The sequence below is a fragment of the Capra hircus genome, chromosome 13 (assembly GCF_001704415.2).
Source record: "Capra hircus breed San Clemente chromosome 13, ASM170441v1, whole genome shotgun sequence".
In the NCBI taxonomy this organism is placed as follows: domain Eukaryota; kingdom Metazoa; phylum Chordata; class Mammalia; order Artiodactyla; family Bovidae; genus Capra; species Capra hircus.
The window spans coordinates 58,104,357-58,127,173 of record NC_030820.1 but is presented as its reverse complement, the minus strand read 5'-3'; the positions used below and the strand labels follow the sequence as shown (position 1 = coordinate 58,127,173).

General features: G+C 39.8%; 1 protein-coding gene across 2 annotated transcripts; it reads left to right on the top strand.

Moving 5' to 3' along the window:
* Positions 8,021 to 22,817, top strand: SPO11 (SPO11, initiator of meiotic double stranded breaks). Of its 2 annotated transcripts, XM_005688317.2 has the most exons (13): positions 8,021 to 8,155; positions 10,032 to 10,145; positions 11,427 to 11,515; positions 11,926 to 11,992; positions 12,237 to 12,345; positions 12,691 to 12,774; positions 13,940 to 13,976; positions 14,415 to 14,524; positions 17,983 to 18,082; positions 18,368 to 18,405; positions 19,497 to 19,573; positions 21,734 to 21,845; positions 22,327 to 22,817. In XM_005688317.2, the coding sequence occupies exons 1-13, from the start codon at positions 8,025 to 8,027 to the stop codon at positions 22,444 to 22,446; spliced, it is 1,188 nt and encodes a 395-aa protein (XP_005688374.2). In that variant the 5' UTR covers positions 8,021 to 8,024; the 3' UTR covers positions 22,447 to 22,817. The 2 variants fall into 2 exon arrangements, with proteins under 2 accessions (XP_005688374.2, XP_017912383.1); XM_018056894.1 differs by lacking the exon at positions 10,032 to 10,145 and having other exon boundaries at positions 8,025 to 8,155; positions 22,327 to 22,446.

The following is a 22,817-nucleotide window of genomic DNA, read 5'->3' as shown; positions in this document are numbered from 1 at the left end:
TGTAGATATGCACAAGGACACTCCTAAGAGGAACATGTCTTAATAAGAGATGATACTTACTGAGTTTTCACAATGGGCCAGACATACACGGACTCATTTACACATATTAACTAATTTACTTCTTGGTGCTAGCCCTAAAAGGTAGATACCATTAATACCCTCATTTCACAAAAGAAGACACTGAAGCCCAGCGAGGTTTGAATCTTGCTGGAGATCACACAGACATGAAGGGACAGTGCCAAGGCTTATACCCAACTTCCTCATTATTCAGGTTTTGTCTGTCCATCTTCTTTGCTGTTTTCCACCCAGTCACTCACTCCTGTAACACCTGGATTAATTCTCCTTGTAACAAACCATTATTGAATTTATGACGTGTTCTTGGGTTTTCTTCCTTATAATCTGTCCTCCTCACTAAAACACCAGCGGTGTGTGAGGACATCTGGTGCTCTAGTTCGTTGACTCTCTGGTGCCAAGAAGAACCTGGGTGCCAGGCAGCAGCTTGTCTCTGAGTGCTGGATGAATCACGAACCCGTCCACAGGTATTGGAAAGCCCTCCTGGCGCGTGCCCAGGCTCGACACTGGCAGTGAAAGGGGAAAACACGTGAGGAGTTTTATCACCTTGGCTGCGGGCATGGAGCATGCCTTCTGGTCTTTTGTCAAGGATCTCTTTTCCCCAAAACCAGTTGCCAAGAAGTCTTTAAGATGGAAAACAAACAATAAAAGAAGGAAAAGAAATAGCAGAAGAGGAAGGCGAGAATTACTTAAAAATTTTTAAAGTCTTTAAAAATCAAAGCAAGTCTCTGCTAGGTGTTGGCTGATTTTTTAAATAAAGTGGGACTAGACCTTGGAGCAAGAGTGGAAAGTACTCATGGTGGGTGTCTCTAGGTCCCAGCTTCAGTAGTTCTGATGATAGGGGTGAGTGGAGGAGAGTGATGAGCAGTCTGCTTGGGATATGAGGAAGAAAGAAATACATGGCAGAGAGAATGAGTCAGACTGGGGCTGTGGGCCACCTGCATGCTGGCAAGCAGAGAGGGAGCCAGCCTGAGGAACTCTCCCACAGACCCACATGAAGCGGGATGGACCTGCAGCTTCTAAAGCTCTCCTGAACGATGACCCTATATGTGAGACAGCAAACAAAACACAAATGTATAGAACAGTCTTTTGAATTCTGTGGGAGAAGGCGAGGGTGGTATGATTTGAGAGAATAGCATTGAAACATGTATATTATCATATGTGAAACAGATCTCCAGGCCAGGTTCGATGCATGAGACAAGGGTGGTCAGGGCTGGTGAACTGGGATGACCCTGAGGGATGGGATGGGGAGGGATGTGGGAGGGCGATTTAGGATGGGGAACACATGTACACCCATGGCTGATTCATGTCAATGTATGGCAAAAACCAGTATAATATTGTAAAGTAATTAGCCTCCAATTAAAACAAATTAATTAAATTAAAAATAAAAGAAAAAAAAGAAAGTATTCCTTTTACTCACTTAATCTTATTAATAAAGATTTTAAGAGTAAAAAAATAAAATTAAAATATGTTTATAAAATCAGCAAAAATAAATTAATAAATAAAGCTCTACTGGGTCTCCTCCTCCTGGATGGTCTTCCGTTAAGGGATTTTGAACTCTACAGGGATTCTGCTGTGCACAACTAAACTTTCTAGGCTTGGCTTCTTCTTCTGTTAATGAGAGGCTCAGGCTTGCTTGAAGCATCTTGAGGTAGAGGTCCCAGCCACAGAGACCATGGAAGGTTAGACTGGAGGCCCTAAACATTTCCAACCACCTACTGAATATTTTTATTCCACCCCCAAAAAACAAAAACCAGAAACAGTCAAGTCCTTAAATGGCACTTTTACTATTTAGTTGGTAGGAACTATCAGGGACAGAAAAACATGTTAAATGGTACCACAGGGATGTAACCCACAAACTCTTAACTGCACAAAACTCTCTGGAACAAATGACTTGGTGTCTCCCACAAGTAAACTGCAAGGAAGGGAAAGAGAGAATCCTCTAGAATGAAAGAGTCTTAAGAGAAATATCACTCATTTCACATGCCAGAAAGATTATGCTCAAAGTCCTTCAAGTTAGGATTCAGTCATACATGAACGGAGAACTTGCAGATGTACAGGCTGGATTTAGAAAAGGCAGAGGAACCAGAGATCAAATTGCCAACATACACTGGATCATAGAAAAAGCAAGGGAATTAAAAAGAGAATCTACTTCTGTTTCATTGACTACACTAAAGACTTTGACTGTATGGATCACGACAAACTGTGGAATATTCTTGAAAAGATGAGAATACCAGATCACATCATCTGCCTCCTGAGAAATCTGTATGCAGGTCTAGAAGCAAGAACCAGACATGGAATAATGGACTGGTTCCAAATTGGGAAAGGAATATGTCAAGGCTGTATATTGTCACCCAGCTTATTTAGCTTCTACACAGAGTACATCATGGGAAATGCCAGGTTGGATGAATCAGAAGCTGGAATCAAGATTGCTGGGAGAAATGTCAATGACTTCGGACATGCAGATAATACCATTCTAATGGCAGATAGTGAAGAGAGCTAGAGTCTTTTGATGAAGGTGAAAGAAGAGAGTGAAAAAACTTACTTAATACTCAACATTCAAAAACCAAAGATCATGGCTTCTGGTCCTATCACCTCATGGCAAATATATTGGGAAAATATGGAAACAGGGTCAAATTTCATTCTCTTGGTCTCCAAAATCAATGTGGATGGTGACTGCATCCATGAAATTAAAAGATGCTTGCTCCTTGGAAGATTTCTATGACAAACCTAGACAGTGTATTAAAAAGCAGAGACATCACTTTGCCAACAAAGGTCCATACAGTCAAAGCTATGGTTTTTCCACTAGTCATGTATGGATGTGAGTGTTGGACCATGAAGAAGGCTGAGTGCCAAAGAATTGATGCTTTTGAACTGCGGTGTTAGAGAAAACTCTTGAGAGTCCCTTGGACTGCAAGGAGATCAAACCAGTTAATCCTAAAGAAAATCAACCCTGAATATTCATTAGATGGACTGGTGCTGAACTGAAGTTAAAATACTTTGGCCACCTGATATGAAAAGCAAACTCACTGGCAAAGATCCTGATGTTGGGAAAGATTGAGAGCAAGAGCAGAAGAGGGCAACAGAGGATGAGATGGTTGGATGGCATCACTGACTCAATGGATATGAGTTTGAGGAAACTCTGCAAGACAGTGAAGAACAGGGAAGCCTGGTGTGCTGCAGTCCATGGAGTCTCGAAGAGTTGGACACGACTTAGCAACAATAGCAATGAGAGAAATATCAATCTGCACCCATGCACAGATGCACCTTGTTTGCATTTTGAGAAGAACAAACTGAAAACAATTCATGAAATTGCTGGGAAATTTCAACACTGACAGCATATTTGGTGATATGAAAGGATGATTGTGAAGTCAAGTTTTGATATGATAATGGATCAAGGTTATTTTTTAAAGGATCCTTATTTTTTAGAGATATTTGTTCAAATACTGTGGATGAAGTAATACGATGCCCAGGATTTGCTTCTAAATAATCTGGAATGAGGGTGGGGAAAGGGAGGATGTATTACATTTTATGGGAAAATCCAAACAAACTCCTGGTTGACCAATCATGGCAGCTGGTGGTGGGTCTATGGGAGTGGATTACATAGCCCCTCCCTAAAAACAAGCATGACTTCATCAATCAAATGACCTATAGGATTACAAATATTTTGGGGCTCTTATTAAAATTCAATTTAACTTTGTTTCATTGCTCTGCCTCACAACCTACATCCAGGTATACAGTCACTGGCTATGAAAAATGTGTGAATTTATTCATCAGCCCTAAGTTACCTTGGCTTAGAGGCAATATCATATAGTGGCTGAGAGCCGATTAACTATTCCTGTCCATGTTTTGTCATCTGCATCTCTAGAAAACCCAGCAAATTCACTTATATTTCTCAGAGCCTCAATTTTCTCTCCTAAAATGGGAAGGAGTAAATAAGATTTTGCATGTTTGATGTTATGACCAGTGGCAGCAACACCAGAATAATTCACAGTAGAGGCTTATTCATATTAAAAAATTATGCTGGGCTTCCCTCATAACTCAGTTGGTAAAGAATCCGCCTGCAATGCAGGAGACCCCAGTTTGATTCGAGGGTCGGGAAGATCCCCTGGAGAAGGGATAGGCTGCCCATTCCAGTATTCTTGGGCTTCCCTTGTGGCTCAGCTGGTAAAGAATCTGCCTGCAATGTGGGAGACTTGGGTTCGATTCCTGGGTTGGGAAGATTCCCTGGAGAAGGGAAAGGCTACCCACTCCAGTATTCTGGTCTGGAGAATTCCATGGACTGTACAGCCCATGGGGTCACAAAGAGTCCGACATAACTGAGCAACTTTCACTTTCAGTTTCCCTGGTGTCTCAGTGGTAAAGAATTCGATGGCCAATGCAGGAGACTTGGGTTCAATCCCTGATCTGGGAAGATCCCTCATGCCTCAGACCAACTAAACCCGTGGGCCACAACTCTTGAGCCTGTGCTCTAGAGCCCAGGAGTCGCAACTGCTGAAGCCCTTGAGTCCATGCTCCACAAGAGAAGCCACCACAATGAGAAGCCCACACCCCACAACTACAGAGGGGTGTAGTTTTTCTAACTTGCCACAGCAAAGACCCAGCACAGCCAGAAATAAAGAAAGAAAATAATTTTAAAAATTATGCTTCTTTGGGCATCTGCAGAAAGATGCCTGGATGAAAAACTAAAGAGAGATTACAGAGATAAATCCCTCAGGGTGTCATTCCTTCATTCAACAAGCACAGCTGAGTATCTTCCCTGTGTCAGGCACAGAGGAACCAGGACCACTGGCTGAGCTCAGCATCTGCTCCCCAGAGAAGAGAAAGGAAGACGCGTCAAGACAAGGAAAAAGCAGGGGTCAAGACTTAGGGGCAGTGTGGAAAGAGGTCCAGACCAGATCTGAAGGACACAGGAGAATGAGCCAGGCTGGATTTAGGGAGGGAGGGCAGAAAACACGGAGAGAAAAGAGGACAAAGCATTCCAGGCTGTTAAGGGAAGAGCAAGTGCAAAGGCCCTCAGGGCAAGAAGGACTAATTCCAGGGTCAGAGGGATCACAGAGTCCCGAGCAGGACAAAGGGCAATGGAGTGGCAGTTTGTTCATTTTAACTTCATATCTTCTGAATTATATCTTCCAAATATTTTATGGAAGCATAAATATTAAAAAATTTTAATGAAAATTAAAATTTAAGAATGATTACATTCTTACATTTTTTAAAAATTTAAAAATATACACACAAAAGTAAAACACCTTATAAAGCCCCAAGAAGTAAAGACATTATTATAGCATTTTCTCTACTCTTTCCTCTCAAGAATTCAACAAGATATTAAAATTCATTCACATTTGCTTTAATGAAAAAAAAAAAAAACACTTTGTTTAAACGTACCAAGCACAGGCTCCTCTCCTGTCTGGTTTGCTGAAAGGGCCTCCCCATCCTTCCACCTCTTGGTGTGTTAGACACGGAAACGATCATTGCACCTAATTTAAATGATGCTCTGTCTAACCATCGTGAAGCCGCTGGTCCTCAAACACATTTCTGAGTGACAGGCTGAGCTTGGAGGAAACACCCGCAAGTAAGGTTTGGGGAAAAGCTCTTCACTTTTCCAACTGTGTGCAGTTGGAATGCAGTTTGGGGAGCTCCCTGACCCCGGCCCTCATCCCTGTGCTGAGCGCAGTGTACCAGCTGGAGGAAAGAACTTGGTATTGGGACTGCCCTGCAAAGTGGCACCTGCAAGTTTCCTCTGCAATCTGTCGCTAGGGGTAGAATCTGTTTTTTTGGGTTCCTCTCAGCCCAGGGCTGGGCCAGTTCACTTTGATGTAAAGGAAGTACATGCGGGTTACCTGAGTGGAGGTGGATAATTGAGGGCAGAGATGTGCTGCCTGGGAGGAGGGCTCAGGCCACCCCTTCCAGTCCATGCAGGGAGAATTCCGGAGAGGCCCGTCTGCACCTTGCAGTTTCTGCCTGAAGGAAGGCCAGCTTTATTATGGGTTTGTTCCCTTCACTGTTTTGATCCCCTGCCCCGGCCCTCACCCAGCTCGGGACCTTTCATTTCATGTCAGGTCTAGAGAGGCCACCGTCTTCTGGCTGAGTGTTAGCGCTGTGTGATACAGAAAGGTCTGCCCTCCTGAGGGACAGAGACCAGTGGTCAGATGGTTCCAGTCCTGCGTGAGAGGCACCCCACTCAGCCTCTCCGTTCAAAGACCTTTTATTTGTTTGTTTCTCATGGAGAACCCACCTGCTGCAAAGCCTTCATCTGAAAGGTGAGAAACCTGAGGCCAGAGGGGCAATTCCACCCATCAAAGAAACCTCCGCAAAGTTATGACCCATTTCCAGCCAGACCCTCAGTGGTGCCTCATAACCTAATGGTAAGAGCTCGACTTTGGAGTCGAGATTTACCTTTCATCGTGCTGATCACAATGCAGTCTTGCACAACCCGCTCAGGCTCTCCAAGCCTTAGTTTCTTCATCTGTGAAATAAGGAGAATAAGTTTTACTGCGTAGGGTTGTTGATTCAAATGCACAACTTGCCCTCAATTATTTCGCTGTTCACCTATTTCTCCTCAATTTCCCCCTTCCCCTTAGACTGTGAGTCCCCTAAGGGCAAGGACTCTGCCCGCCTTGCTCACAGACGTGTTCTCAGTAACTACAATTGCCTAGGGCAGACTACAATTGCCTAGTGCAGGGTAGGCAGTGAGGAAGTATTAGTGTTGATAATAATAAAGGCCCTCAGCACAGGGCTTGGCACAGACAGTCATCACTACCAACACAGGGAGCTCGTTATTTATGGTGGGAAGCAGGTTTTGTTTCAACAGTATCAAATGACCAGGAACTGCTGGAACAAAATAGTTCTCTGGAGAGAGCCTGCTGTCAGGTGGCTCTTCTGGGGCCAAGACCCCAGGACACCATCCTGCCCCCTACTCCCTAGGAAGGTCTCAGCGCCACCTTGCTCCAAGGCCTCTCCCTGTTTCCTCTCCCTCAAGGAAATTGTCCCCCAGGGGCAGCACTCCTTCCCTGAGGCTTCAGAATTTGTCTTTTCCTCTAGAAGAGAGTAGGAGTGAAGGTTCAGTTCAAATCTGCAAGAGGATTGCTACGTTAAAAATACTGGATGAACAATTAAATAAGAATTTTGGGTGAACAATGAAATCATTTTTTAGTAAAAGAGTGTCCCACAGATCGCATGGGACCAAGTTATCCTTAAAAAAAGTATTCACTGTTTATCTGCAATTCAATTTTAACTGAGGGTCGTGTGTTATAATTTGCAAAATTTGGCAGGTCAACAAAGTGATGGAGCTGGGATATTAACCCAGGCTTGCCTGGGCTTGCGGACTGCTTTCTCCTCTCTTGCAAAATCCCCACTGGTGTGATTATGAGAGTTTAAAGGGAGAGGCTGAATGAAATAGGTTTTTAAGCCCTAGGCTACTACATAAATGCTAGCAAAGGCAGAAATTTCGTTTGCCTTGATCCTCATGTGAACCCAGTGCCTAGTACTGTGTCTGATACACAGCTGGATAGCCATAACTACTTGTTTTAGTGAAAAATCATTGATACGACTTTCCCTAAATAGCAAAAAAAAAAAAAAAAAAAAAGGAGATATAAAACCATTTCAAGGTCTCAAATCTTGGTCCCACATCCCAAATATATCCTGCTGGTCCCTGACATTGGTCCCAGAGGCTTGTCAGAAGGTACCCAGGAAGGGGCCCAGGTGAGATTGCACCTGATAGAGCCCTGTGCACAGATGTTTCAGTCAGCGCAAGCGCTATGCACATGCGTTAGTCCAGCCCCACCTGGGGGTGAGGTGTGCGCATGCGCAGTCCGCCCCCCCCCCCCCCCAGCTCGGGAGAAGAGCTCTGTCCTTCCAGGCCCCACCCCTTTAAGTGCATTGTGGGTACAGAGAAGGGTGATCTCAGGCCAGGTGGAGCTCTTGTTGGACGCTTTTGTTGCAGTGGGGTCCTTATGGCCTTTACGCCCAGGGGCCTTGAGGCCTCGTTTTTCGAGGTTTTGGACCAGCACAGGGCTTTCCTACTGGCCGCCCTGAAGAGAGGCGGCGAGGAGCCCGCGGGCGGGGGGATGAGCTTGGCTTCCAGGTATACGGGCTCTTTCTGGGGCACAGACTGCTGGGAGTTAGGGAGCAAGAAGGTTCTGCCCAGCCAGGCTTGAGGTACTCTGTGGAGAAATGCTGGGCCCCCTTCCCGTCTCCCCAATCTGGGGAGCAAGATTGCCTCAGAATGTTGAGGCCACAGAGGCCTGTTCGGCCCACCAGGCCTGAACCCCAAGAAAGGCACTTGTTTAGTGCCACCTATTTCTTCTGTTAACTTATTCTCAATTCAAAAAGCCAGGTGCCAGCAGCACCTACACCTCACCCCCACAGTACCCCCTCCCCACTGCTTTGTCTTCTAGAATGTTCCAGGAGCATCCCCGCAGCTGGGGTCACAGGTTTCCTGAGATCCGGACAGTTTGAGGAGTTTAAGCCACAGTTTGGCTTGGTGTTTATTTTTTTTAAGTTGTGGAAATTCAGAAGTTTTCAAGCATTTTCTTTTTTTTAAGAAAAGGGGGGAAATCAATGTTGTAAGTTCTTAATAAGTGTGTTTTATCAAAATGAATGACGCAGTCAACACATTTTAAGTGGTTTATAGTAAGACAATGGGATTTATGGACCTGAAAGGGAAGAAAATACACATTTCTTTAAATCAGTTAAAGCAGTTAAGAGTTTAGCTTAGAGTGTGGTGCTGATAAAATCAATTAAAGAGATTCCCCAGCTGCCCAACCTGGAGTTAACTGCAAGAAATATGTTTACATTATTCACCACTTTCACTTAAAACGCTGTTGTTCTGCTTACTTGATCTGCTTTTCTAGTTTATCAGCAAGGTTTTTCACTTAAACAAATTACTGTCATTTAAGCCCAAACCAACTACCAAAAAAACCTTCAAACAAATTTCACAAAATGTTTTAGTTTAAGGGAGTACTAGAAGAGGGTAAAAGAAGGGGGTAGCAGTCCCTGTTTAAGTTTCAGATGTAAATCTGATTGTTTTAAAGTTGGTCATAATATTACTGCAGCTTTTTTCCAAACTAGAAAAATGAATAAATAAAATGAATCAGTTTTTGCTCCCCAAATTAGAAATATTGAATGCTTTAAAAGTTATTTTCTGATACATGCATTTTCAATGAAAGCTGTGAAGTTTCTATGGAAATTAGAACACTACATTTTGTGCATTTTCTAGATTTAATATGATTTTCCTTCCTAGGCAATATTTTTATGGTGTTTATAACAGAATAACATTTTTTGAAGCTGATGGCTTGTGAAATTAAGAGTCAGCTGATGGAAAATTGGGCTAAGTCTTAATAATTTTCTGTGGTGTAGTAGTTGCCAAGCCCTTTTATGGTAATGATTAAACTTTTTTCTTTTTGTATCACTAAAATTCAAAAGGGCTGATTTATGGCATGACATCAATTAGGGTAACATACTACAGTAAGAACTGTTTTTTTGAAATATTTTCACATTGCATTTGGGGAAATAAATTCAAAGCCAGTATTACATCAATTAAAAGATTTATCAGTAGTATTTCAAGGCAATGAGTTTGTATTTAAAGTAGGTTGATCTGAAGATCAATGTATTTATACCAATACATTTATATTAATGTATTTATAAATTGGTCATTAAAAGGGAGATATTACTTAAGTTGGTAATTGTTTGAGAAGCAAAATTACAAGCAAATGAAATTTCTTTGAAATTCACCACTATAAATACAATTGTTTTAATGTATTACTCATGTTAAAGTAATAAAGTATTACTCATGTATTACCTCATGTTAAAATTTAGTGGGAGAGAATATTATTGACATGTATCATCTAGTCTTAAAAAACAACCAATGAAACAAAAAATTAATATTCTGGGGAAATGTTACCTATTGTAAAGGTCTAATTTAAAATTAAGATTGAATCATTGTGTGTTTATTGTTTCAGTTCTGAGGTTCTTTCATCTATAGAAAAAATTATCCAAGACATAGTCACAAGCTTGGCAAGAAATGAAGCGCCTGCATTCACAATAGACAACAGATCAAGCTGGGAAAATATAAAGTGGGCGTTTTGCATTTTTAAACTTTTAAGTGCATTATCTAAGTCATTATTAGAATTTATTTGAGTTGGAGTTCTAGTTGGATTTAATTCTATTTGTTGCCTTTACCCTGCCAAAAAGGATTTAAGGAAGTTTATAAAATACATACCATACAGGCAGGTTATATAAACTAGAAGTAGGTGTGAAAGATAAGGCAAAGGGAAAACAATGCTAGGAACAAAAAAATGGAGCACCAAAAGTAGTTAGAATTCAAAATGCCTATGATAAAGCCTTACAGTCCTGCTAAAAATAGGCTCCAGCCTGGGATCTAAGCTTTCTAGCACTCAAAGGGGAAAATATCACCATCAGAATTCTTATCTGTACTGCAGAAGCAAACCACTTGCTCAGGGGAGCTATAACCAGCCCTGATATTGAGACCAAAATAAATGTATCCTGAACACATTGCAATGGCTCATTCTCTTAGCAGATCTCCTGTGAAGTCATGGCCCCAAGAGGGTAAAATCAGCAACCAGCTTTATCAGAGTCTTGGAATCTAGTTATATAGTTTGATTCTTTCAGGTCCTCAACCTGTAGACACTTCTCACTAAACAATGAAAAACACTGCAAAATCAGTCCTCAGTAAGAGTTATAGGAAAAGAATTAAAGAAATCTTAAGGCTCTTTTGTCATTCATTATTCTTTTATGATCAATATAATTAGTGAAACTGTGAACTTTTGAATTATATTTTGCAAGGTGGATTTCACCAAACCTTGAAGCAGCTGTCACCTGGCCTGTTTGCCTGGTGCCGTCTGCCATCTTTAGGGCAGGCTTGGCAGTTCAATTTAACAACCTAGTATAAACTTATTTCATCACTGTAACTTTGGGGGTAAATTAAATGAAATATTTCAAAATGTATTATTAAATTGAATAAAAGTATTAAATCAGTAAGCAAAATGCTAATAAAATTGTGAAATAATTTATAATAGTTCACATACCCTAAATGTCTTTCCAGGAAAGAAATACACACACATGCACACACACTCTAATCAAAGGTGTTTAATTCATGTATTTTAAACACTCTTTTAGTGCCTCTGTATGTTGCAAAGATAATTACCTAATTACCACTTGGAATTCTCTAAGCTTATAAACCTCTATAAATGAGGTTATCCTAAAATTTCAGTGCTTACATTGGGAAGAAATGTGGATTTAAATGATATTCAGAAGACGAAATTAATCATATGTTGTTTGGTGTTCAGAAGTTAACTCTTTTTTATTCTATTCCCTTGCTTTAAACAAAATGACAGGTTTGAAGATTCTGTGGGTCTTCACATGGTATCTCATTGTACCACAAGAAAAATCAAAAGTGATTCACCAAAATCAGTTAAAAATTTTGGTAAATTATTCTTTCTTAGCTTTTAGTGGTAAAATAAATAATTTTGATTACTTTCTGGGTTATAGTTATTCTGAGCTAAATAATTTTACTTGTTCGTTAACAGGCCATTCTGTACTTGAAATAAATTTGTAGAATTTTGCCTTGTCAATAACTGTGGAAGTAAAGTATGATTCCAAAATGAATGTTCAAGTATATGATTCAGTGGAAAAATATTCTTTCAATTTTGCTGTACAGAGAACAGTTAATTTTATCTAACGTGTAGACAATTATTCTGTACTTAACACTTCTCTTTTGGAAAGATAATTTTTATAATGTTGAGGAAAGTAACTGGAGAGAGTTAATCCTTGATCACAGAATGTTTTGATTTTTGTAAGTGATGAGTAACTCACTTATTGCATCTTATTTTCCAGCGCTAATTCTTAAAATACTTTCCATGATTTATAAATTAGTACAGAGCAACACTTATGCAACCAAAAGGTAAGTACATTGTTCTAATAAATTACTCTTTGAAATGCGTTGTGAGGTTAAGTGGGATTGACTTTCATTATATGCGTGGGATTGACTTTCATTATATGTTTTGAAAATTTACATAAAGCTAGTCTGTGGGTAATAAATTATTTGTTTACATCAACTCAAAGCTTTCTTCAGTTAATATTCCAATATTTATCATATTCAGAGAAAATATAATTAATTAAAATATAGAATTTTAAAATTTTCACAGAGACATTTATTACACTGACAGCCAACTCTTTGGTAACCAGACTGTTGTGGACAATATTATTAATGATATTTCCTGTATGTTAAAAGTGCCGAGGAGGAGTCTGCATATAGTAAGTAGCATTTAATACAAGATATTTTAAAACAAAATGTATGAAAATTATAGTAGAAGAATAAATGTAACCTGTGCCTTCTTTTCATATTTTTGATATTATATTTTTCTCATTATGAATTTAAATAATCTAGTCTCAGTGTATCCCCTTGGCTAAAGAAAGCAAAACTGATGAATTGTCAAATACTTTTCATTCCTAAATGCTTACGTATTTTCTCCTTTATTTCTTGAATTCCAGTCTGATCCAAAACACCTATATAATTTAGCAGGTGAACATGAGAAGGGACTTAGAAGCATAAAATGCGCTGGAGAAAAAGGTTTCATATATGACTATTACTTTTTTCAGCTGTCTACATCAAAAGGTTTAATTGCTGGCGATTTAAAGTACCTTGAGGAAGATGGCACCAAGGTGAACTGCACACGTGCAACAGTAAGCATCATAATGTGTTCATGTGCTTCCGCTCCATATCAAACTCCTTTGTGTTTGAAATGCACTTTATTGACTGGCTTTGTTATGTAGTTCAGAGCTTAAGATTTTAAAATAAAATGAAAGGATGAAGAGGTATATGCTTTATGGGGTTGTACATTACCCAGTTTCCAAATATGCCAATTGTCAGATGTCATATTGAAATAAAGAAACATACACATTCCTTTTTTAAATGCACGGTTTGTTGTTTTCAGGTAGAGTGTGACTTGACCATTTTAGCATGGCTATTTTATGTAATCTTCATAAAATTTTCTGGTTCTGAAATTTGTAAGTTTGAGACTAAAGTGTTTGCTAGGCTTTAGTAAATAGAAAGTCACAGAACTAGCACAGAAGTTTGGAAATGGTTAACTCACCATTTTAGAAAGAGGAGAATGACACCTGTGAGATTCTACATAAGGAAGTCTTTCCTTCATCAGTTTCTGCTTTTTAAGTCACATATCTATAAAGTTTCCAAGAAATTTTCACCTGCTTGGAAGTAGTTTGGGTCATATGTTTGTTTTCTTATTGAAAAGTAAATCTGTGTCCTACTGTTTTCTTACTGAGGCATAGACTTCTGATGACAGTGTATTTTTTAAAAATGAAAATAAAAAAATATAGGGCTTCCCCAGTGGCATAGTGGTAAAGAATCCATCTGCAATATAGGAGACTCAGAGACACAGGCTCAGTCCCTGGCTTGGGAAGATCCCCTGGAGGAGGAAATGGCAACCCACTCCAATATTCTTGCCTGGGAAATCCCATGGACACAGGAGCCTGGTGGGCTACAGTCCACAGGAGTTGCAACTGAGCAACTAAACAACAACAAAAAGTGTTCTTGATAAATATTTAAATGTTATTGTGTTTGTTTGCTTAGTTGCTTAGTCATGTCTGACTCTTTGCGACCCCATGGACTGTAGCCCGCCAGACTCTTCTGTCCATGGGGATTTTCCAGACAACAATGCTGAAGTGGGTTGCCATGCCCTCCTCCAGGAAATCTTCCCAACCCAGGGATTGAACCCAGGTGTCCCACATTGCAGGCGGATTCTTTACCATCTGAGCCACCAGAGAAGCCCATATGTTGTTATACTTGCTATTTATTTAAAATAAAAACTGTCTCCTCTCGTTAACTTAGGCTATTGCTGTGCCATCTAATATTCAAGGAATTCAGAGTATCCTTTGAGTGAGAAAGCTATTTAAACTTACAGAATGTTCATTCATTTTTACTTTAATAAATCAAGCCTTCATAATATGTAACCAGTAAGCCATACCCTGTATTGGTCAAGATGAACACATCATGCTCCCTTTTATAGGATATTTTTAGGAGCTCACTATCTAGTAAGAAAGACAGATATGTAAATACTGTGTGTGAATAGGTGGCGCTAGTGGTAAAGAATCTGACTGCCAGTGCAGGAGAGGCAAGAGAAGCAGGTTTGATCCCTGGCTTGCGGAGATGCCCTGGAAGAGACTAGGTATCTGAAACGTGAAGGTAAAAACAAAAATTCTATATCTATAACTACTTTTGAATTGATCGATATGGCATTGTTACTTATAATTAGTGGTTCAGTTGAAACACACATGCCTTAAATTTATCAGCCTTAACTTCACAGATTTAATTACGGATGCAAAATTTCTACTAATTGTAGAAAAAGATGCAACATTTCAGCGCCTCCTGGATGACAACTTTTGCAACAAAATGTCTCCATGCATCATGGTTACGGTATATTATCTACTTTTACCTCAATTACCAGACTAATGTACTACTTTGTTGATCAGTAAGAGGGGTTTATGGCTTCCCAGGTGGCTCAGTGGTTAAGAGTCCACCTGCCAATGCTGGAGACATGGGTTCTATCCCTGGGTCAGGAAGATCCCTTGGAGTAGGAAATGGCAAACTGTTCCAGTATTCTTGCCTGAGAAATTCCAAGGACAGAGGAGCCCGGGAGGCTACAGTCCAAGGAATTGCAAAGAGTCAGACACGACTGAAGCACATAAACACACGAGTGGTTCATAACTTCATCTATGAGTTTGAACAGCATTCTCTTGTCACTATGAAGCATCCTTTGGGATTATAGAACAAGAATTTCCAAGGTGTTTATTTAACCATCCTCAAATCTGACTGAAATCAAGGTGATGGTCCCGATTCTTAAATACCAGAGATTTTCTAATAGAAATGTAAGTTTACACAGGCTCTCAGTATCACCCTCAACACCATTCCCACACAGGCTACTTGTCTTGACTATAGTATGGTATCATGGGAGCTTTGACAGGGTTGAATGAACAAGAGCCACTCCTTGTTCTTCCTCACACAGTTTGTATGCTGTTGAAAGAAGAGCAAAGAACACAGAAGCATATGTTGAGGTAATACACAGGGAGCTACAGGCAATAATTAGCAAAGGGTAATGTGGGAGGTGTTCATAAAACTGGGGAGACCAATGACATCTGCTGGCCTGGGGAAGAAGGAGGTGGCAGTACAGGAAGCCAGCGGTGTGGGTCCGTGAGATGATGGAAGAGCAACAGACACATCAGGTTCCCCCTCCCGTACCAGCCTTCCTCCACTCTTACAGATCTGCATAAAGACCGAGTTCTCTGAAGGGAAAAAAAAAAAAAAAAAAGCTCATCTACTTACAGTTCTCCTGGCTTATTAATAGGAAGTATGATGCTTGTGAGGTATGTTTGTGCAAGCAGTAAGGAGAGCTGCCCTGCCGAGGGAGCAGGATGTTGGGCAGCTGTTGTCATCTTGGAAGGCCTGGCCACCCCCAGGAGGCATCCCGATTTAGTGCAAAAATATCAAGTGTTGACAAAAGTGAGAAGGATTGGTGAGAAAGGAAATGACAAGGATTCATGTGGTAGTATCATCAGTTAGATGGATAGGGAGATAACTGGATTCAGGAAGCCTGTCTGGAGGCTCTCAGGTAGTTACCTTGGTGGCAGGTTGCCAGGGAAATGGTTAAAGAGAAAGGACTCAAGCAAAGGACATTTCCAAGGCAAGTTTAAAAGGACGTGATGACCACAGGATGAGAGGAATGAGTCAAAATGACTCTGGTGTGTGGAGCTTTACCACGATGTCCCCGTGGATGCTATAGAACAAGTGGCAGGGAGGCTTGGTACTTCGTAGAAAACGGATGTTGAATGTAGTCTTAGAAATAAAAATTTGAGATGATAACAGGAGATCCTAGTGGCATGTGCCCAGTTTGAAGAGAGGGGAGAACAGCTGTGACAGAAAATGCACACTGAGACCTCGTCAGTAATCAAGGCCATACCTGAACCCCCGAAGTGCTCTCTCAGTGGCCTTGTCCTGGGGTTCACTTTTGGTGGAGTCCTCCTGCTCTTTCACACCTTCCTGGTGAGAGTGCGTGCTTGCTGGACTATCAGAAGACAAGCCGTTATAGACAAACCAACAGTGGCCCAGGCCTCCGTTTCAGCCCTTGGAGTTTGAATCACAGCTGGTACTAGTACACTGGAGACGCACATAAAGCTCCGCTCTTGGTCACATTTCTCTTTTTACCTTGTCTTTCCTCTTGAATGCTGCCTTCTAGTCTTTGTCTACCTACATGTTGGTGCTGTCATGGCAGCCGTTGATAATTGCTGTTGTTACTATGGTGAAACACCCACTAGAAGCTGGTCTGTAGTAGCTGCCCCTGCAGAGGGGAGCTTAGAGTCGAGGGCTGGGCTAGGAAGCAATCGTTGGTACTGTCTGACTCCTCTACCACATATATGGGTTATCTCTCCCAGAGGAAACAGTTAAAGTACACTACCATTCACTATGCATTCGTGACGCACCAGGAACTCTGCTAGGCACTTTACGTAATAAGGGTTCACACTTACTGCTGTTTCTACGTTGTCTGTTCAGTCACTCAGTTGTGTCTACCTCTTTTGGACCCCATGAACTGCAGCACACCAGCTTCCTCTCCTTCACCATCTCTTGGAGCTTATTCAAACTCAGGTCCGTTGAGTCAGTGAAGCCATCCAACCATCTTATCCTCTGTTGACCCCTTCTCTTCATGCCCTCATATCAACTTGTAAAGTCTCTCCAGCCTTATGAGATAGGTATTATTATCATCCCCATTTTAACAATAGAACACTGGGACCCAGGAAGGTATTTTACCACAATCCCAAGGCTGGTCAAAACTAGGACTTGGAGAGGGACTCCCCTGGTGGTCCAGTGGTTGAGAATCTGCAATATAGGGGATGTGGGTTCAATCCCAGGTCGTGAAACTAAGATCCCACACTCCACAGGGCAACAAAGCCCAAGAGCCACAACAAAAGATCCTGTGTGCTGCAACTAAGAGCAGATACAGCCAAATAAGTAAATTAAATAAATACATATTAAAAAAAAAAAACCTTGAGCCACCAGGGAAGCCATAGTACTGGGATTAAGATCGTTCAACTCCACATTGCTGCAGTGCCATGACTCTGGGTGGTAGGCATATTTAGCCCAGTTTTATAAATAAAGCCACAGCCTAAAGAGACTAGGAAACCCACTAGTGATTGGTGGAGAGGGAATTCAGACTCAGGGCTATCCCATCAAAAGCTGGTTCTCATCCCTACTTGCTTCCTCCCTGTTCCACATTTCATTTAGTTTCCTGTTCTCTCTTTTAACATTATTGTAATGCTCTTCAAATTATTTTTCTACATAATTATTGTTTTAATCACATCATAATACCATTCTACTGTTTGGTTTTATTAAATCCTGAGTTTAAACCAGATACTTTTAAATGCTTTATAATTATTAAATAACTTAGTTCCTGTAATAATTTCAGAAGGTGTTATTACAAAGCCCCAAACCTCAGAGCGTTTTCATGACTGTTAAGATCCGTGCTGCTAAGCAGTGGCAGAGCCACACGCCTCTGCAGGCAGCCGGCTCTGAAGCTGATGCATGTCAGCCTCTGCAGGCAGCCGGCTCTGAAGCTGATGCATGTTGCCACTGTGCTCTGCTGCCTGTTGTTAGATCTTTTGGATATTTACTGTGGTTTCTGTCCTTTTAAGTAACACTGCAGTGGACATCTTTATGTATGTCACATTTTTTATTATTTTTGTTTCTGCTAAAATATTTTCCTAGGCCTGGGATAATTAAGTCAAAGTTATGAAGATATTTATGTTAATAATAAAATAAGGATACAGTGTCATCAGTTTCATTCTACTGAAATTAAAATGCATGATTTCAATCCTTGCTTTTAGGGAAAGGGGGTACCTGATCTGAACACAAGACTTCTAGTCAAGAAGTTGTGGGATACATTTCACATTCCTGCTTTCACTCTGGTAGATGCTGATCCACATGGTAATTTATTGTTAGACTATTTGAAACAGTCATAATCAAATCATATTTATAGCTGTGTTTTTCTGCTCATAGAACACTTTCATAAAATACTTTAAAAGAATACGATTATTAGATTTAAATGAATGACTAATCATTTGGGATATTTATTGTTTTTTACTGTATTAAACTGAACCATAAATTTTCCACTGGTATTGTTCACAAAAATAAAAATTGCAGATGTTAGATATAATTATCTAACTATAATACGCAAGGAGACAAATTTCAAAGTTAACTTTCTTTTAACAGGCATAGAGATAATGTGTATCTATAAGTACGGATCTATGGTAAGTATAGAAAAATATTTTTCCTTTTCCACTATTGAGATAGTTTATATTATTCACTGGAGTGATTTCTGCATTTACTTATCAGCCCTAGTAAGCTGAGGGCCCCCAAAAGGTACCAGGGAAGCTACTGTCCTAGTCTAGGGCCACTCTGTTTCAGAGTCTGTGATTCCAGCTTCCAGCATAACCAGTGTGACCCCAGATGACAGAGTGGGATTACCTTCGGGCAAGAGGCCTTAATTATCCTCCACTCTCCTGGCCTGCTGAAGTAATGGCAAGCCTTCAGCATAACAACACTGATTACCAATTATACCCTGAAAAGTATATATAGTCTTGAATTCTGACTTTTCCAATTCTAACCATCAGGAGAAATGAAAAGACCACCAAACTTTACCACTAGGGACGGCAACTGCTACACATCAGTGGTTCTTAAAATGTGGTCCTGGGAAGTTGTTAGAAATGCAAATCTCAGTCCCCATTCAGACCTCCTGAGTCTGGAATTCTAAGGGTGGGCCCTCTAAGTGATCCTGACTCATGGTAAAGTTTGGGAACCACTGGTATACACTTTGTGTATTCCTGGAAGAGTCAGACACGACTGAGCAACTTCACTTTCACTTTTCACTTTTATGCATTGGAGAAGGAAATGGCAACCCACTCCAGTGTTCTTGCCTGGAGAACCCCAGGGACAGCGGAGCCTGGTGGGCTGCCATCTATGGGGTTGCACAGAGTCGGACACGACTGAAGTGACTTAGCAGTAGCAGCAGCAGATGTATATGTTTATAGCAGAAGAAAAGGATGGTGGAGCAAGGGATTAAGGTGTGGAATCACAAACGACAATAAATTTGGGTCAGAGAGGGTCATTTGTACTTTCACATTATAGAAAATCAACACAGAAATAGTATAAAGCAGTTTTAAAATCTCCACTGAAAGTCCAGTTTAGCTAAGCTCTTGGTGATTTTCTTACTTCTGTGGCCTCTGGGAGTGTGAAGTCTTCAGTAAGAGTCCTTAATAAGTTGAAAAAAAAATGCTGCAAAAACAAGTATGCTAGTTCTCTGCAAAAGGTTTAGCTAATATACTTCTGCTCTTTATTTTAGGCTATGTCTTTTGAAGCCCATAATCTCACAGTTCCAGCTATTAGATGGCTTGGTCTCCTCCCTTCTGATATCAAAAGGTTAGACAGTTAGCAGAATGAGGGTATTTAAAATGATGACTCATTGTAACATGTAGCACTCATCCTGGAGAGTCACTACCAGGAGAAGTGCTTACTGTTTTTTACTTATGTTGTTCACGATAACTCAGGATTATATCATTATAAATTTAACTTATCGATGTTTCTGTTTCAACTACTAAAATACTTGAATATATTTGGCTAATCGAACCTTTAGCTAGTTAGAAGATATTTTTTTGTTTTACCCTTATGGTTAAAGTCTTTAATAATTTCTTTATACTCAGAAAGTATTAAGACATTGAATCTAAATAGTAATCATTGACAACACCGTTTGCCATCTGAATTGATTTTATCATAAGTTCTTAATTTCATTTAAAAATTTCATTTTAAGATTACTTAAAGTTGGGGGATCCACATTTTGTCAGTTTTAAGATATATGTGTTCGTTATAGAAAAAATATCATTAAGTAACAATATAAAAGTCACCTATAGACAAACAGTTCTGCCCTTGTAGATTATTTGCTGTGCATTGCCATAATTTCTTCCAAAAGAATTTGGAAGAGCTTGATTTTGTAATCTTTTCTCCCACAACACAATGTAATTGCACTTCCTTATCAATAAATACATCCCTATGATCTTATTTGAATGTCTTCTTCCACTTGGTTTCAATTCTGAGTGTGTCTATTTGGTCAGTCCCTTGTAATTGGACATTTGGATGGGTTCCAAATCTCTGTTTTGAAAGATAGTCCTCTGACCGACCCTCTTGTGACTGAATCTTTGCCTGTATCCTTAATTAGTCCCATAGGCTGAATTCCCGGAATTGCTGGGTCAAAGGGTATGCACATTTTTAAGGCTTCGGCTGCCCTCTGGATAGGTTAATTATTTTGTCTTCCCTGGAGAGTAAGAGCCCACCTGCCCCTCAGCATAAGACATTATCACTTTATTCATCTCTGCTAATGTGATATTTTAAGATATTTTATTGTTTTAATTGGCTATTGAGAGGTGAGAGTGAAATTAGACATATTTGGATTTCTTCAAGCAGTGAGCAAACCTTGGTTAAAGGCGCTTATTTTCTAAAAATGGAATGATCGCTGCTTCTTACAAAATGAGGGCACAAGAGAAAACAGGTTTTGAGTTTTGAATGTTTATGCTGTAGTGAATCAAAGTTTTGTTCAGTTTAGTGTATACATCATGGTCAAAATCTGTTGGGGGTTATCTCTTTGTATGAAGATCGTTTCTAATACAAGTTTAGGACAGAGAATCTGATTAAGGCAGAAAACGAAACTCGAGGTGTATCTCATAAATTCCACCAGTGCCCTCAAAATAAATGTACTCTAAATAAATGTACAATGAAAGAAAAAACAGCATGATAGCTACACAAACATGGCTTCAAGAGAAATCCTCTAGGTCTCTCTTTCAATCAAACTGTCACCCTATCCAGGAGCTGCCAGTGGCAAATAGTCATTATTGTGGGGACATTGAGAAAGACTGTTTGAAACTAGAGCTCTGCTGGGAAATCCAGGATTTGTGACTTCTAAAAGCAATTCACAGCATAAATCCTGGACCTCTCATGTTCTATTTTTAAAACACATACCAAGATAAAATTACAATCCACTTTTTAAAAATTTGAAACAAGAAAGATGTGTATACATATGTCTATGTGCACGCATGAGTGATAAGTGAAAATTGATAGACTTAACTTCCTTGGCCCAGAAAATTCTCATTGAATTACAAAGAATTAAGGATTCAGTGGGACCTGAAATCCCACAGTGGATCGCGCTGCAGGCCACACACACACTGGCACTCACCGCTCTAAGACTGCGGCGCTCTGGGGGCAGCCTTGGTGTTGAGACACATGATGTTAGTGCTCCCGGCATTTGTTTTATAACCAATGTCTATCTTCCTGTCATCGTCCTGTGAGTGTGGCATGAAAGAAAACAACTTGAAACAGACTTCCACCATGATCTTGAACACTTAGTAGTCAAAGACATACCAGATTCCCTCCAACTCCATATTTAAAAGTGAACCTGTACTGATTTTTTCATCTGTTGTTTCTGAGTCTTTTGAAATAGCACGATAAATAAAAATGAAATGTATATGACCTTAAAGTTATAGGAGCACTTTGTTTTTACTGATTTTTTTTTCACCTATTTTTTTCCCCCAGATTAAATATACCCAAAGGTACTTTAATTCCACTGACAAAACGGGACCAGATGAAACTTGACAGCATCCTAAAGAGACCTTATATTACTTGCCAACCATTTTGGAGAAAAGAAGTATGTTTCTTTTTAAAATGCAAATGTCATGTTTTATTGCCTTTTACTTTTAGCAGTGGCTATTTGCATCATATTTTGGAGCTATCCTTCTTGAATTTTTATATAACTAGCAACTGCTATGTGCATTATTTGGCAGTAAATTGTTGCTGAAACATTGAATTGTGAATGCTAATAGGTAAGATTAGCTGGGTGGAGCTGACCTAATTTATTCTCATCACAGTTAAATACACATTGTCTACAGTTCTATCGTAGTTCATGAGGAAAAAAGGAGAGAAGGAAATTATAAAGATGCCAGACTATTCCTAACTACTGAAGGAATCCGTACTAATATTTTCAGCTGTAGCAGCTCTAGAATATTCTGGCTGACTTAAAGTTTATTGCTCATGGTTTTGGAGACTAAAACAAATCTAGAATTACCAGTTTGAGTTGACAGAACTGTAGCAAAGACTCTGGTATGACTGTAGTTTATTTCTATTGACAGATGGAAATAATGGCAGACTCTAAAATGAAGGCAGAAATTCAAGCTTTGACCTTCCTATCATCAGACTATCTTTCCAGAGTATATTTACCTAACAAACTAAAATTTGGTGGGTGGATATAAAAATATGTCAGAATATATCTTGTGATCACAAAAGTCTTTTCATTAATTTTGTTTCCAGCAGTATATACTGTTGTGCAAAGGACAAATGTTCTTCATTTTATAGAGGTAGAATATAATAATTTTTCATAATTTTATTTTTTTGTCAAAAAATGCTATACTCTAATTTTCTTGAGAAGGCTTTATCCTTCTCTTAGAGATTAATTTCTATCCTATGTTCTAAATTAAATCATAGAAGAATATATGTTATTTTGACTTTTAAATTTTGTTTGAAAAAATGTCTAACACATGTCATTAAAGTCTGCAGAAATGCTTTATTTACTTTCTACAGTACAAGTAATGTTAAGGCATGAAGTATCCTATTAGTAACAAAA

Excerpts from the sequence above, each read along its gene's own strand:
- SPO11 (XM_005688317.2), top strand. The coding sequence starts at position 8,025 with ATGGCCTTTACGCCCAGGGGCCTTGAGGCCTCGTTTTTCGAGGTTTTG. Across the intron at positions 11,993-12,236 it reads AACACTTATGCAACCAAAAG|AGACATTTATTACACTGACA; the intron begins GTAAGTACATTG and ends AAATTTTCACAG. Across the intron at positions 19,574-21,733 it reads CTCCCTTCTGATATCAAAAG|ATTAAATATACCCAAAGGTA; the intron begins GTTAGACAGTTA and ends TTTTTCCCCCAG.